The following is a 17,725-nucleotide window of genomic DNA, read 5'->3' as shown; positions in this document are numbered from 1 at the left end:
CATCTCATATAATATAAGAAAGAATATTTAAGATTAGATGAGGTAAGCAATATTTCCCTAGTTTCTGTTAAACAAATGTCTATGCCAAATCCAAAGTCTCCCCTTTTCATTTCCAAAAAGCAATAGAAAACCTAGTTAAATGTGAACAGCTGGACTTAGAATGTATCCTATGGAATAAAACAGCAATACATTTTCCATAATATATGACAAGCCATATGAAAATGGAAGAAAGTCAAATTATTTCTAAAAGTATTTGCCTAATAAGGATTAATTGAAATTAAAGAAGCTCAAAGGCTTGAAAAAGTCGGACATCTAAGACAATTTTAATATAACAATATAGTAACATATATTTATAAAATAAGAATCAAATACCATGCTCCATCTTTACTTATAACCTAAATTCCCTCTAGTCACAATCCAATTCAACATTTACTAACCGCCAAACTCAAACAAAGAAGCATTTATTGCGTTCATTCTCTCAGTTCCCAGGTGTGAATCATTTTAATTTTTCCATTTTAATCACCCTACTTTTTCCAAACTTTCAACTATAGCCTTTCAAACCATAGAACTGACTCCCTTTGAATCAAGATGCTTTTCCCCCTTAGTTGCAGATGGCCTTTGATGAATGGGACTTATAAGAAAATACATCAGCATTTACAAGACTCCTCCACCTGAATTCATAATTGCACCATGTCCACTACTTATCTCTTAACTGATGGTATCACATTTTTCCACTATCAGGATATTGGTCAGGAATTCCATGCAATATAAATTATGAGAACTGGGATCTACTGGCCTCTTAAAATCTAAAGTCTCACACAAATCCATGGAAATACAAAGCTCTCCTTTACAATTTCAACATCTCCCCAGACTGCATTCTGATGTCACCTCGGCCCCTGTGTTTCTTCCTTAAGTACTCTCTATTCCATTTCTTGTTTACCCAGAAACAAAACCAACTCTGCCTATTTTTCCTTAACAAAACTAAACTAAATTAAACCAAATATTTAGACCATTTGTAAGTTCAGCAGAGTTCATCAAACACTGGGTTATCCTAAAGAGATGCTGTATCACAGATAGCACAGCATACTTGAAATCCATTAATAAAGCTTTCTTTTCTTAAATGTCTTCAACTCCATGCGTAGGACCAATGGTTTCTCCTTAGTGCACACTTCTCCAATAGTTACCTGGCTCCTCTTGCTTCCCATCCACCCTTGTTTTCTCTGCCTTTCCTCACTCCTGGATAGCTCCACAACTCCAAGTTAGAATGCCTCTACCCCAGGCAGAGCCTTTCAACCCTCCTCAGCACCTATTCCTAGATAATTCTAACCAAAACAATCAGGAAGGAAGTGTGACAAAAGGGCTTTCCTTTTAGCATAACCTGCCATTCCTCCCTGGCAGCTGTAAACATGGAATGACAGGTCTTTTTAGACTCAGACTTGAAATTTTCTTGAAACAGTCCACTCTAATGCAGGGATATCCCACACACTTAGGCAATTTTTACAAATTGCCACCACTTTGCTACAATAATGTTCCAAGTCATCCAGAGTTTCATTTTGTCCTAGGAAAGGCTTTAACTTGGGCCACAAAAGACATCAGACCATGGGTGAGGCAACTAGCTAGATTTCAATATATTTCCTATCCCCTTCCCTTCATAGAATTCTCCAAAAGGTCCAAGTATTCTCTCATGAGCTAGCATGACAGTCCATTTCTCCCTCTTCTCTCTCCTTTTCTTCCTCTTTTCCTTTTTTCCTTCCCTCTTTTTCTCTCTTTCTTCTTTTCTTTTATATTCTTTTTTCTCCTCCTGCACCTTCAGCCACCACCACTCCCATCTTAATATATATGAAATAAATTATCTAAAGATTTTTAAATTTTTTTTCAACAACTTTCTGGTAGCACTACTAAACTGGGCAATTAGTATACCAGTCAGAATAGCTTCACGAGCACTTGTACAGTGTGAAGACCATCACATGCAGTTGGGTGTTTTTGTTTTGTTTCATTTTTGTCTCAGAGACTATTTACCATCTTCTCTTAGCCAACTCTTACTTATCCTTATCCTTGAACTTCAACATCCCTCTCTCAGGGATGCTTGCCCTGATCTTCCAGTACATTGTCTGCCATTAACATATGCATTTACAGTGGAAACTGCCCAGCCCCCATTACCTTTGACACTTATTATATCTCTTTTATTACCTCTTAGTGCCTGTTAGTGCTACCAAGCCATTCCTTCTGAGTACAGAGACCTTGTGTGACTTGCACTTAACACATGGTCAATACTCAGTATATATTATTTAAGTGAATAAACAAATGAGAAAGCATTATCATAAGGTTTCTTTCCAGATAATGTAAATTTTTGCTTTTCTTTTTAGAGAAAAATAGTGAAACAGAATTATTATAGTTCTGACTTTAAAAAAAACACAGAGAGCAACTCATTCAACAGACCTCAGAACTTCAGAGAAAATAAGGGTTTTATAATCATAAAAAAGATAGTTTCATTTGTTCTAATGTTAAATACATATTTTTCAAATACCCTATGGTTAATTACCCTGAGGCTAGATTCAAGCTAGCATGAAATAACCACTACTTAGATGTAGCTGTAGCACATGGGTAATTTTCACAATGCCAGAGAATGAAATGGAGTCCAAATCTCAAAAGAAAACCACAAGCTAAGAAAGTAATTTTGCAGAGATTTTTTTTAAGTCAGTCTATCAGAATCCATTTGCTCTAGATTTTCAGTTGCTTCATCTCCAGATATTCATCATTGTTTTCCAGCATTTTCTGCACTTACACTTTTAAAGAGAATTTATAATCCATCAAGATAGTATGTGTACTATACCAAATAACTGTTCTAAAATGTGTTTGGGAAAAAATATATATATTACAGAGAAATTCCACATCATTTTAACCCAGATCAAAGGTACGTGTTAACTGCTACTTTTAGATTCAGAAGTAAAATTCTGAGCTTCATTCAATTCAAGCATCTGGGACGTCCTACTCTCTTTAGAATCTAAAGTCCAAACTGAAGCATCAATTCTTTGCACAAAACATGCTTTGACAGCCTTTAGAGTGATTGGTAATTTGGTCAACTGAGAATTCATACTTCTGGATCCATAAGAATCACCCCAGAAGACCTCTTCTAGTCAAGATGCCTTTAGCACATTGAGGAATACTCTTGGTAAAATCCTGGGGTTGGGGGCAGAAAGCACACCATAGCACACCGCTAAAATCCTTTTACTCTTCACAGGTCAAATTATTCAGTTGTAAGTTAATAACACAAGCTAGGTTAAAATGATTTTACTAAATTTTTCCATTACCTAGTAATAAACCTGTTAAAACTTGTTTTACGTTGTAAACCTGAAACTCCTAAACATAGCTAGCAAGTTACTCCTTCCTCTTTGTCCTTATTCAAGCCTATGTCTAACTAGAATGAAATTTTTTAAGATAATAGATAACTGATTGTACTTCGTTAAAATGTCTTGAATAAAAATATATTACAAATTCTAAAATGCCACACTCTGCATATTAAGTGCAACATTTGATTTGATGCAAAATTTAATGAGACAAGTACATTCAAGTACATTATAACCAAAGCCCATACACAGCTTTGTAGTTTAAAATAAGGCCATAGGTAAATGAATAAAGGGTTAAAAATGTGGGCTAAAATTTCCCAGTAGAAAGCTGTAGTTTACTCATTATTTTCATTCTACAAAAGAAAAAAAAAATCAAATTGTCTCTACTACCAAAAAAGTCAAAAGATTTATAAAAATCAAATAAAAATACAAGCTCCCTTGTAAACACTTGAACTCCTACACTCCCCAAAAGTTATTTATTTAATAAATATACCTTCAGCATAGATTAACACATTCTGTGGAGGTGAATTATTTTTGATACTATCATTTCCTTAAACTTCTCTTCCTCCAGAAATGAACTGATATAAAGGTGTACTGATTAAAAGTCTATGTCTGTTCCAAGAAATAACAAATGTTGGTGATGATGTAAATCATGCACTGTGTCTATGGGGATATAAATTGATAAAGCCACTGTGGAAAACAGTAGCGAGTTTCCTCAAAAAAACTGAAAATAGAAATACCATATAATTCAATAATTCCACTACTGGGTATTTACTCAAAGAAATGAAAACACTAATTAAAAAAGATTTATGCACCCCTGTTTATTACAGCATTATTTATAACAGCCAAGACATAGAAGCAACCCAAAATGTACTGATAGATGAATGGATAAAGAAGATGTGGTATATATACAATGGAATATTACTAAGCCATAAAAAGAATGAGATCTTGTCATTTACAACAACACGGATGGCCCCAGAGGTATTATGTTAAGTGAAATAAATCATACAGAAAAAGACAAATACCATATTATTTCACTTACATGAGGAATCTAAAAAACAAAATAAATGAATAAGCAAAAGTGGAAATAAACCCACAAATACAGAGAGTAAACTGGTGGTTTTTATAAGGGAGGTTGGTTGATAGGGAGATGAGCAAAACGGGTGAAGGCGGGTGGGTGATACAGGCTTCCAGTTATGGAATAAATAAGGAACAACGGAGGAAAGGTACAGCCTAGGGCAATATAGTAAATGGTATTGTAATAGGATTGTGTGATGACAGATGGTAGCTACACTTGTAGTAAACATGGCAAAATGTATAGAGTTGTTGAATCACTGTCTCCTATACCTGAAACTAATGTAATATTTTGTGTCAATTACACTTCAATTAAAAGTTGTTATGTCTCTCTTTTTCTGTTTAAAAGAGGGTGGATATTAAAGTCACTTATTGAGATGGCTGGGTGGCTCAGTGGTTGAGTGTTTGCCTTCAACTGAGGGCATGATCCCAGAGTCCCAGGATCAAGTCCCACTCCAGGCTCCCTGCATGGAGCCTGCTTCTCCCTCTGCCTCTTTCTCTGTGTCTCTCACGAATAAATAAATAAAATCTTTTTTTTTAAGGTAGAATTTCTCTACAGATGGTGTTAAGTCTGTATAAAATATCACTGCCTATATCCATAGTCCATGATAACAATAAGAGCAAGTACAATTAAAAAGTTCTTTCCATGCATAACTCTAAAGTAGGACATTAGTATTATCTTCTTTTCCTGAGTAAAAACAGAGCAGTCAATGTTCAGAAACTATTCTAAGTCATGCTGCCACAACTGGGCAAAACAGAAACTGAAATCCAAGTCATGTGGGTCAAAATTCGATGCTTCTTTAAGAGAAATGTTGTCCATTTGATATCCTGTATCTGTGACTATACCACATACTTACCTTCCCTCTAGTTGATTAATAAAATAATTTTTAAATGATTATCACAGTTCTGAGCAGTCCTTGATCTGATGTTTGCCCTCTATTCCATTTTTTACTCAGGTAGAACTGTTTCCCAGGGATTAATGTAGCATTGCTCCAAGTGGATTTAATGGTTGTAGGAAGCATTTCTTCTACTCTCTTTGCACTTCAATATTTAGCAAATGCCCTGCAATCAGGCATTCTTAGCAGATGTTCACAACCAAGCATGTTCCATACTTAAGTCTTGCTATTTTATCTGTCACATGATATTTATGTTAAATGAATTAGAGAATTCACTGAACTCTCAATTGAATTGATTAGTTGAATATGGCAATGATAATAGGTAAAGGCTATTGATGAATAATTTTAATAGTGTAGGTATTCAGTGTCTGCCAAGATTCATGTTTACTCATCAATTACGCTCTGCCAAAAAAATCTCTGAATTTAAAAAAAAAAATCTCTGAATTACCTAAGCTCTAGACCCACAATCCAGGCATATATGGGTTCATCACATTACATGAAGGACCAGTGTAAGCTAAGTTTAGAGATTTATAATTTCTTAATATATTTTATGAAATTTTATTTTAATTCATTAAATTCAAAGTATTTTTATTGCTACTTTAGTTTCTTCCTGGCTGAAAATATAAACGTTTTGCGTTTTATAGTAGCCACCTCCTGCACACATTACAAATAAAAGCATGATTTCACTTTTACTATGAGACACAGATACTGAATTACAACAAATATCTTTTCAACACTTATACAGTTTCTTCATGAGCTAATCTTGTAAAATTAAAATAATAGATTTCTAATGATGAACATTCTTTACACTCATGAGATGAAGGCAACTTAACTATGATGTTCAAATCTAATACACTATTGTATTATTTCATTTGCTAATATTTTATTGTGTTTGGCTATATAATCATAATTAAAATTGGTATTTGTTTATTATTGTAACTACTCTTATTAAATTTTGATATCAGAATTCCACGTAAATAGTAAATTCACAAACTACTTTTTATTTTTGACACTCTGGGAAAATTAAATTGCAGAAAAATTACCTTTTCTTGGACATTTGAAAGAAACATCTGGCAATATCACTCAGGCTATGGGTTTTTAACTTTTGCTTTTGTTTTTTTTTCTTCAAAAAATAATTTTGAAGAGTACTTTTCACAGTTTCTATTTATACTAATAATTTTTTAATTTTTATCTTCTTGAATAAGTTCAGTAGCACATTTATTAGAAAATTAACCAGTAACATCTAGATTATCAAATTAATCTCAAGTTACATAGGGTTGTCTATCATAATTTATAATTTTCTTAGTTCTCTTCGTATTTTTTATTGTATTTTTCACAGTACTAATAGTATTTTCTTTTCTTATGTTTATTATATAAGACTAGTTGCTTATTTATTTTAATGATAAAACTAAAGGAGCAACATACATTTATTAGTCCCAATTATCATACCATATATTAAAATTTCTCCAAAACGATTGTGTGAATTTACTCTTCCCTATCAAACTCCATTTCCTCAGCAGCTCCTTCCCATGGAGTGCTGGAAATACATCAAATGTTTCCATTATTTGAGCTCCATTTGTTCTTTAACACACACACACACACACACACACACATCAACCTTGCTTCCAAAAGAAGACATCATTACCTTTTTCCCTCCTGTTTGAAAAGTCCAGACAGTCTGTGTGTTTTCTGCAGGAATATTTTAGGATATTGCTTTATAAACACATTGTGAGCTGTTAGAATACTGTAAGAACTCCGGCTTTAAAAGTCAAAAGAGAGAAAAATTAAAATTTAAATATCATCAAAAAATAGTTTCCAAGGGAAAGATTTTTAAGTCGATACACACGACTATTTAATCTAAAAAGCAAAAGCCAAAAATGTGAAACCTAGGGCAGCCCAGGTAGCTCAGTGGTTTAGCGCTGCCTTCAGCCCAGGGCGTGATCCTCGAGACCCAGGATCGGGATCAAGTCCCAGGTCAGGCCCGCTGCATGGAGCCTGCTTCTCCCTCTGCCTGTGTCTCTGCCTGTGTCTCTGCCTGTGTCTCTGCCTGTGTGTGTGTGTGTGTGTGTGTGTGTGTGTGTCATGAATAAATAAAATCTTAAAAAAAAGTGAAACCTAAACATTCTGTGCTTTAAAAATATCCACTATCAAAATTGCGCATAGTGCCTCAGTGAGAAATATTTTATGAGCATCAGATTTCTAGGAATGTCAATGTCAAAATTTAATTTTTAAGTTGAGTCTTCTTAAAACTTTTATTTCTGTAATTGATTAAAGCGCTTACATAAAATATGTCACATAATTAAAATTCCTCCAAAATTATTCAAAGAGAGTTCACATATTCATTACCAAAAAGTATATTTATTTGAATCTTTTCATTAATTTATGAAAATCTCATGCACTATATCTTTGGACTGGAATAAAGATGTGTTACAGCAAAAGATCAGCATTTCCCAATCCAGAAGATCACCAGAATCATCTGTGATGTTTTTTAAGTACAGATTTCTGATCCCTTTCCTGAGGAAATAAGATCTCCAAGGGTGCAGGTCTGTATGGCTTCTCTATTCTAAATATCCTTCTCTAGGCAATTCCTACTTGTAGCAAGGTTTCAATCCACAGCAAATACTAAAAATGCCAATAGCAAGATTCACTGGATATAGTAAATTATCATTCAGTGTCAAGTAATGACATTTGTTTCTGGAAAATCTGCTTCAATTTTCAATTAACAACCACCATGAAAAGTTGGTCAATATTTTTAAATGCTAAGCATTCATCCTGACAACTTATTTCAATAATTATCAAAAATGATCATACTTAAAAATTAACACTGACAAACATCTTAGTCAATATTTGTCACATGGCAATGAATATAAAAATCCGGGATCTCTGGGTGGCGCAGCGGTTTGGCGCCTGCCTTTGGCCCAGAGCGCGATCCTGGAGACCCGGAATCGAATCCCACGTCGGGCTCCCGGTGCATGGAGCCTGCTTCTCCTTCTGCCTGTGTCTCTGCCTCTCTCTCTCTCTCTCTGTATGACTATCATAAATAAAAAAAAATCCTCAAGAAGGCTATTCTCATTTCATTTTCAATGTAAATAATAAGAACATATTATAAGATATTTATAACAGCTTTTTTTCTCCCGGCCAAAGTTTCCTAAAACACCGTATCAATTCTTTACACAAAATAAATACTACATATGTTAAGAAGGCTATGTAAGTTAATTTAACTTAATTGATTCAAATAGCAATGGATTTGATTTAATATGACATTAGGCATTTTCATGCCTAATCTCACACTATAGACACACACGGAGCAATAATCCACTCATTTTTAAAATCAGTCACTGATATCATTAGACGCTTTACCAAGATCTTTTTTTTCCCCATTTGGAAATTGCATTCTACAATCATCTGTTTTACACATCTACCTGTAATATATTAGGTATTTGTTATATGCCAAATATTGGACTAAGATCCTTACACTATTTTGTCTCATTATATATTTCATATGACCTGGCAAGGTTGTTATTCTTTATTGCCCATTCTATACATAAAGAAACTGGAAACTTAATTTATATAAATAGGAAGTAGAGGACACAGGGTACAAATGAAAACTAAATTGACTTTAAAACCATTGTCAGGGTGCCTGGGTGGTTCAGTTGGTTAAGCAGCAGACACTTGATTTTGGCTCAGGTCATAATCTCTGTCAAGGTCCTGGAATCGAGCCCCGCATCAGGCTCTGTGCTCAGTGGGGAGACTGCTTGAGGTTTTCTCTCCCTCGGCCCATCTCCTCACTTGCCTTCCCTCTCACTCTCTCTAAAATAAATAAAGCTTTTAAAAATGTCTAACCTTTGTATATATTGCCCCCCAAAATAATAAAAGTGTTAGTTCTTATTAAGTGCCAGTCACCATTCTAGGCAGTATATATGTATCAGATAATTTATCCTTACACAACCATATTAGCTGATATTCCTATCATCCCCATTTTGTAGATAAACAAACTGAGACCCAAGAAGTACTAAAGTGTGGCCTTTTTCCTTGTCTACATGAAGTCCATGCTACAAGAACTTTATCCGAACCTGTGACCTAGACAGATCATCTTTGAAATAGCTAAGAAGTTTACATCAAAATGCTAAGACCTTCACTCTTGTCATTTTCTAGGTGTATGATTGAGTTGCTTGCTTCACCTAATCCTTGAGAATTTTCAAGATGCGGTAGCTGGTGTACATGGACCAGTGTTTATGATCTGTTCTCTGAAGGAGCATCTTCAAGAAGTAAAAGATGTGGAAGGTTGAAATGGAAGAGTCAAATGTTATAAGTAGGAATGATATAATTTTCAGAATGAGGCCCTAAGTGCCGTAAGATGTTATGATGTATATTCTACATCACAAAATGTAATTTGACAGTATATTCTGAGTCCCTTTTGAAATAAAAACATATAGTTCTATGTGTTCAGTAGGTATGCATTATTGTCTAAAACTATGTGAAGTCTGCAAATAACTGCCTTAAATATGAATACGAGAGGTAGATTAAAAGAAATGATAGAGATATAATTAGAAAACCACAAAGACATAGAAAGATTAAAAATTATGGCAAGGTTAGGGACACCTGGGGTGGCTCAGTCGGTTAAGTGTCTGCCTTTGGCTCAGCTCATGATCACAGGGTCCTGGGATAGAGCCCTGCATGGGGTTTCCTGTTCAGTGGTGAGTCTGCTTTTCTCTCTGCCCCTCCACCTGTTCATGCTCTTGTGCTCGCTCGCTCTCTCGCTCTCTCTCTCTCAAATAAAAAATAAATAAAATATTAAAAAAAAAGAATGATGGCAAGGTCAGAAAATAGACCATGTATCCAAATAACTATCTGCACTTGAGTACTGTTCACAAGATAACTTTCATGATTTCCCAGACCATAGCCTAGGAAACACTGTCTATGGACAAAATCCACTGCTTTATTGAAGCTCACCTGCAAGGAAACTCACCTACAAAGAAGGAACTTCAATTGCCTCAAGCCAATGAAGGGGAGATACATATAAAACCTAGAGTTACACACCAGAGCTCTAGAGCACTTTCAGGAGGTTCTATACCCACGGAACACAAAATTAAATGCTTACAATAGCCAAACAGGTATTAAAAGATGGGGTCTGTGCTGAACCGAAAAGAATGCCCATAAAGCAGAAGCCACAACAACCACCCCCTCCATTTTTTGTTTTTGTTTCTGTTTTGTCATGTACTAAGAGAAAGTCTAAAGTGATCAGATCCTGCAGGTTTTTGTTTTGTTTTTGTGTTTTTTTCTTTTTTTTTATTTCACAATAGCTAGAAATCTGAAGTTTCATGTTAAGTTTTGATTTTTAAATAATAGCAACTGCTATAGATTGAATTGCGTCTCCCCAGAATTTGTATGTTGAAGTTCTAGCCCCTAATGTGATTGTACTTGAAGATAAAGTTTTTAGGATATAAAGTTAAATGAGATCATGAGAGTAGGGACTGAAATGATAGGATTGGTAGTATTCTAAGAAGAGGAAGAAAGAAAGATCTCTCTCTCCACATGCACACAACAAGTAAAGGCTAAGAGAAGACACAACAAGAAGGCAGCTGTCTGCAAATGAGGAAGATAGCTCTCACCAGAAAGTGAATCAACTGGCACTTTGATCTTGGACTTCCTGCTTCCAGAACTGTAAGAAATAACTTCCTGTTGTTTAAGACAATTTACGGTTTTATGTTATGGTAGCCTGAGCACACTAAGACAGTAACTTACTTTTCAAAAACTTTTAAATTACTGTGTAAATCAATCACAATAATCTTTGGGCTATACACCAATTACACTATCCTAGGCCAAGGGAAAAAGCACCAGTTAATGGCCTTGGCAGAGTTCCCTAACTACATGACATGTAGTTACTTCCTGCCTCCTCTCCTAGATTGTGCCTAAGAAATAAAAGAGCCAAGTCTTATGGTTAAAATGACCTGAATTTATGTATTGATTTTTCTATTTTATATAAGGTTATTTAAACTTTATATGTCTTACTTCCTTATGTCCAAATGATAAATACATATCTAAATAATAACAATTCAATTTTTAATATACAATAATTTTAAATCTATCTCGAAAACTTCTCTATGCTACAACAAACCATGTCTTTTTCTTCCTGGGCACAGAGCTAAACTACATTTCCCAACCCCTCTTCCACTTAGATGTAGTCACATGACTGGGTTCTAGCCAATGGAACATGGAAGAGAGGGTGGGAGTGATGTGTACCATTCCAGACCAAGGCCCATCAAAACCTGCCTCCACCTCACACACGCAAAAAAAAAACCTCCAACAGAAAATTTTCTTTTTCTCTTCCAGCTTGAAGCAAATGAACAGAGTAGACTTGAAAAACCACACAGAAACATGAGAGAACAAAAGTTTGAAAGAGCCCTAAATTCCTAAATTGGAACAGCTTACCAATCAAAAATAACCCTATAGAGCTTGATGTGAGAAAGAAACTTCTATTATGTTAAACTACTGAGATTTAGGGTTTGTCCTCAATAGCTAAAATATCCTAACTACCTCTACCTATATCTTCTGCATCCTAATCAGTTCTGTCTACAAGCTAGGGACATAATGCACTTTTAATAAAATATTTATTGATTAATTATATTTATGTGGCTTCCCTGAGGCAATTTGCATTTTTCATTCTAAATTAATTAAAACAAGTTATAAAAGTTGAATTATTCAATCTTTTATAGATTTTTTTACTCTTGAATTTGTCTTTTAAATATTATAGCATCTATACATTTATTTGATGAAAATTGCAAAAAGAATGAACATTATTCTTGCATATTAGAAGAAGGTTCAGGTAGAATTTGATACATATTAAGATCACTTTATATATATAGAGAGAGATAATATATTATTATATGTTATAAAATTGATTTACATTTTATTTTATTTATTGTATATTTTATTGTATATAATGGATTTTATTATTTTTTACAATAGTAAGTTGAAGAAAAATGTTCTCAAATAAGGCCAATGTATTTAATATGCCCTAGACACTAAATGAAACGATCAACGAATCAATCAATCAGCAATCTTCAGATAATGCCACTATAAAGTGTCACTCTAATCAGCTTCCTCTATACTTATTTTTAAATTTTTTGGAAATGTTAGTCTCTAGTTATTAATTCATTTGATCATCTCCCTTATCGGTAGATACAGCTCATTAACAATGACTTTATGGTTTCAAAAACATTTGATTATTTTTTCAAAGGAGTTCCACATGCCACTATAATCAGTTATATACTGATTATAGTGGCATGTAGATATATGCCACTAATGTATTAATCATTAAAGATTAATCTCTAACTTTTTATTTTCACATGAATCATAAAGATTAATCCCTAACTTTATTTTCATAAAGTTCCTGGAAAAAATTAAAAGATCTCTTTTGACAAAACCAATTGCAAAGATATGAATTGAAGACTGAACATAAAATTTTTATAGGGATATTGATCTGTCATAAAATTTTATTTCCTCTATTTTTGATTAGCATTATAAACTGAAGTCGTGGTTTATCTTTTATAAACTAGTCCAACTTCTCATTTATTTATCTCTAGAAAAGGACTGCCTACCTTTAGGATTATTGTAGTAGTTAGTAATAAATGCAAAGCTCTAACCCACTGTTTATATTAGACATCTAAAAAAAGTAACTATTAGTATAAATCCATATAGCATATAGTAACAAATTTTTTATTTTATTAAAAATGTACAGATATAGGGGCGCCTGAGTGGCTCAGTTGGTGAAGCATTCGACTCTTGGTTTCAGCTCAGGTCAACCTCAGGATCCAGAGATAAAACCCTGTGTTGAGCTCTACACTCAGCATAGAGTCTGCTTGAGATTCTCTCTCCCTCTCTCTCTGCTCCTCCTGCTTGTGCTCTCTCTAAAATGAATAAACAAATCTTTTTTTTTAATGTAGAGAAATAAACCCCACTTTCAATGAAAAAAAGCACAAGAATTTGAGTCAACAATAAACCCTTCTTCATGGGATCCCTGGGTGGCGCAGCGGTTTGGCGCCTGCCTTTGGCCCAGGGCGCGATCCTGGAGACCCGGGATCGAATCCCACATCAGGCTCCCGGTGCATGGAGCCTGTTTCTCCCTCTGCCTGTGTCTCTGCCTCTCTCTCTCTCTCTCTCTCTCTCTCTCTCTCTTTCTCTCTCTCTGACTATCAAAAAATAAATAAAATAAAATAAATTTTAAAAAAACCTTTCTTTAAAAAAAATAAAATAAAATAAACCCTTCTTCAACAATACATATGAAGTTCTCATGTTAAATGTTAAGACTAGAATAGTCCAACCATGAGAGAGAATTTTTTATTAAAATGGACCTAGACAGGATTCCCTGGCGGCTCAGCAGTTTGGCGCCTGCCTATGGCCCAGGGCGCGATCCTAGAGTCCTGGAATCGAGTCCCACGTTGGGCTTCCGGCATGGAGCCTGCTTCTCCCTCTGCCTGTGTCTCTGCCCCCCCCCCTCTCTCTCTGTCTTTCATAAATAAGTAAATAAATAAATCTTTAAAAAATAAATAAAAAATAAAAAGGACCTAGACAATAAATCTGAGGAAAACTTTTCATTGTCAGAACAAAACTGTTTAAGAGAAAATATCTGGCCCTCATTGTCCTAGGGCATTGAACATCACAACTTAGAAAGAAAGATCTTCACATTTTCTGCATCATAGCAGTCTTAATTCTCTGAAGAGCTCTGTTGTTACACATATCATGCATAAGAACTTTCTATTGCATTGTTGATCTCACAAGTAGTAAGTAACTGAGATCTCCAAGGACTACCACACTGCAACAAAAAGGAAATAAAAGTGAGTGGGTACCTGAGATGTGAACAAGAAGTAGACAGGAAGAGTAGGGTTTTGAGGAGGGCACTGACAAAAGCACTACTGGGAGGAAAATGCACCTTAGCCCAGGAAAAAAGAGGGGAGACCACTCTGAGGACTTTGTTCTGCAGAAACAAAGAATGAGAATGAAATAGTCTCAGCTTCTTGATATACCCTGGTTCAAAGAAGAGACAGTTATAAATTCTCCCTGGGGGAAATTTCCCACAATTTAGATCACATGTCATTACATATTAGGAATAAGCAAATCTTTCATAGAAAGATTACCTATGAAGACAAGTTACCATGAGGGGAACATTAGATTTACATTCCTTAAGACTATAAATTCTAGTATGTTAGATATAGAATATAGAATGGTATAAAATATTTGTAGAAATAAAAGACAGAATACAATCATATCAATAACAAAAGACTATAAGGAATGAACCAGACAGTTCTTTGAAAAAAGAACTTGATAGAACTTCTCAAAATAAAAATTATAATTATTAAAAACACAATGAAAAGGTTAAAGATCAAATTAGAGAGAGTAAGAAATTAAATTTGAACATATATCTGTAAAAATTCCCAAACAATTCAGAGAAATAATATCAGCAAAAAGAGTAGACAAAACTATCAATGAAATAGAACAGCAAGCCCAGAAATGACCCACATGTATACTATCAAATGATCTTTGACAAAGGAGCAAAGGTAGTTCAATGTAGAAAGAATAATTTTTTTGAATAATTTTTTTAAAAAGTGGTGTTATAACAACTGGACATCTATCTGGAAAAAAATGCATGGGGATACAGGTTTATACCCTTTACAAAATTATCTCAAAATGGATCACAGACCTAAATGCAAAATACATTAAGTATAAAACTTGTAGAGAAAAAAACAGGAAAATCTAGGTGACCTTGGGTTTGGCAATGACATCTTAGATTAAACACCAAAAAACATCATTTGTGAAAGGAAAAATTAACATTAAACTTTATTAGCATTTAAAACTTCTGCTTGCAAGACACTATTGTGAGAATTAAAAGACAATACACACACTGGGAGAAAATATTTACAAAACACTTATTTGATAAAGGTCTGGTATTCAAAACATAAAAAAAACTTAAAACTCAACAATGAGAAAGCAAACAATCCAATTAAAAATTGGTAAAAGGTAGGAATACACACCTTACAAAGAAGAAATACAGATAGAAATTACACATAAAAAGATGCTCCATATCATATGTCATCAGGGACATGGAAATTAAAACAATAATATATCAGGGGTACCTGGGTGGTTCAGTTGCTTAAGTGTCCAACTCTTGATTTAGGCTCAGGTCATGATCTCAGGGTCATGAGATTGAGCCCCAGATAGAGTTGCACACTGAACATGGAGCCTCCTTAAGATTCTCTCTCTCCCTCTTCCTCTGTACCTCCCCCCCACTTGTGTCTGTGTGTCTCTCTAAAAAAAAATAAAACAAAACAAATACAAGATATCACTACACACCTACTAGAGTGGCTAAAATTCAAAATACAACACAAATTGCTGTCAAGGATTGGAGCAATAGGAACTCTCATTCATTGCTGGTGAAAATGCAGTGGTACAGACACTTTGGAGGACAGTTTGGTGGTTTCTTACAAAACTAAAAATACTCTTACCACACAATACAGCAATTGCACTCTGGTATTTACCCAAGTAATTTGAAAACTTGACATTCACACAAAAACCTGTACATGAATATTTATAGCAGCTTTATTCATAATTGCTAAAACTTGGAAGTAACTAAAATATTCTTCAATTGAGTAAACTGTAGCACATCCATACAATGAATATTATTCAGTGACAAAAGGAAATGAGCTATCATGCCATGAAATAACATGCATCATTGCTAAGAGAAATACGTCAATTTGGAAAACCTATAAACTGTATTTTTCCAAGTATATAATATTCTGAAAAGGCAAAACTGTAGAAATAGTAAAAAGATCAGTGGTTACCAGGGATTAGGGAAAGAAGGAAGAATAGGTGAAACCCAAGGAATGTTTAGAACAGTAAATATTCTATATGATACTGTAATGGTGAATACATGTCCTTATACATTTGTCAAAAACCCTAACACAAACCTATTATAAACAACAGACTTCAGTTAATAGTAATATACCTATATTGACTAATTAATTTTAACAAATATAAAACACTTATGAAAGTATTAATAAAATCCAGAAGAGAGAGGCAAACAGCATTTGGAAACTCTACTTTCTGCTTAATTTTTCTGTAAATGTAAAAACCACTCAAAAAATAAAATCCATTAAAAATATGTGAGTGGAATAAAGATTTACTTTGTTGTAGTACACAATGAGGAATTAAGATAAGAAGAGACTTGGGAATGGAACTCTAATAGTAAATGTGGTAGTCCTGGAGACAGGTAATAAGTACTAGAGTTGAGTACTGGATAAAAGATAAGTAGCAAGTATTAGATATAAAAAGAAACATTAGAATTAGTATAACATATGGAGAAAAAAAGAAACAAGTGAATAAAACATGTCTGCAAGATTTTCATGCTTCAATTACGGGGTAAATGGCAAGCATTCAGCAAATATGTTTTGAATGCCAACTATGTGCCATGAACTGAAATAGGCAATGAAAATGCAGCGGTGAATCAAACTCATATGATTGTTTCCCTCTGGGAATTTAGTCTAATTGTGATGATATTGATAGAGAATAGAGATGAGAAGCAGGTTTTCCTATAAATATGAGTTTGTTTCTTAAATCAAGATATAGGGAAATTTGAGTGTTAATGACTTCTTGGGGATTATCTATAGCTTCTCTAACTTGAGAAAGTATATATTTAAGAAAACATCCTCTAGAGCAGAGTTCCTTAAGAGGGCAAGAAAAGGGAGAATGGAATTATGAGTTCCTGGAATGAATTCCAATGTGTATGGGAGGGGGTCCTCTCAAAATACCAAGCAAATCTGGAGACACCAGCAGGATGTCTGAGAATTCAAGTTAGTTCTAACACTACCTGGAGATGGTCTTAGATCCCGCAGATTAAGGGCTTAGTTCCATTAGACCGCTCCCATCCTATTTCAGATGCCAATCACATAAAGCAGATCCCCAGGTTACCCACAGCTCTGTCCAATTTGGCAGTAATGGGAGCTTTCCATGTCTCTTTCCAAGTTCAGGTTTGGCTAGTTTGTTACAGAAGCTCATAGCAGGTTAAGGGAACCACTCACCCCCACATCCAAACCCCTGTGCAATTGAAAATTCATGCAGAACTCTTGATGCCCCCAAAACTAAACTAATAGCCTATTTCCCAGAAGCCTTATTGATAACAAAATAGTCAATTAAAACATATTTTTTATGTTATATATGTTACATGCTGTATTTTTACAATAAAGTAAGTTAGAGAAAAGAAAATGTTATTAGAAGAATATATTTACAGTACTGTACTATATTTGTCAAGAAAAAAATGCACATAAGTGAGGTGGGAGCTAAAATGGCAGCTTAGTAGGAGGACCCTAGGTTTGCCTCCTCCCTAGAACACAGTTAGGTAACTTCAAACCATTC

The 17,725-nt window shown here is 34.4% G+C and overlaps 1 protein-coding gene across 1 annotated transcript in view; it reads right to left on the bottom strand.

The window, feature by feature from the left end:
* CNBD1 (cyclic nucleotide binding domain containing 1) overlaps nucleotides 1-17,725 on the bottom strand; it is a 362,719-nt gene that overhangs the window by 296,884 nt on the left and 48,110 nt on the right. Inside the window, exon 3 of the mRNA XM_055303353.1 lies at nucleotides 6,963-7,076. Coding sequence (XP_055159328.1) covers nucleotides 6,963-7,076 — 114 coding nt within the window. The remainder of the gene's footprint in view (nucleotides 1-6,962; nucleotides 7,077-17,725) is intronic.

The sequence above is a fragment of the Nyctereutes procyonoides genome, unplaced genomic scaffold (assembly GCF_905146905.1).
Source record: "Nyctereutes procyonoides isolate TBG_1078 unplaced genomic scaffold, NYPRO_anot_genome, whole genome shotgun sequence".
Taxonomy (NCBI): Eukaryota; Metazoa; Chordata; class Mammalia; order Carnivora; family Canidae; genus Nyctereutes; species Nyctereutes procyonoides.
This window is presented reverse-complemented; position numbering and strand designations above follow the sequence as displayed.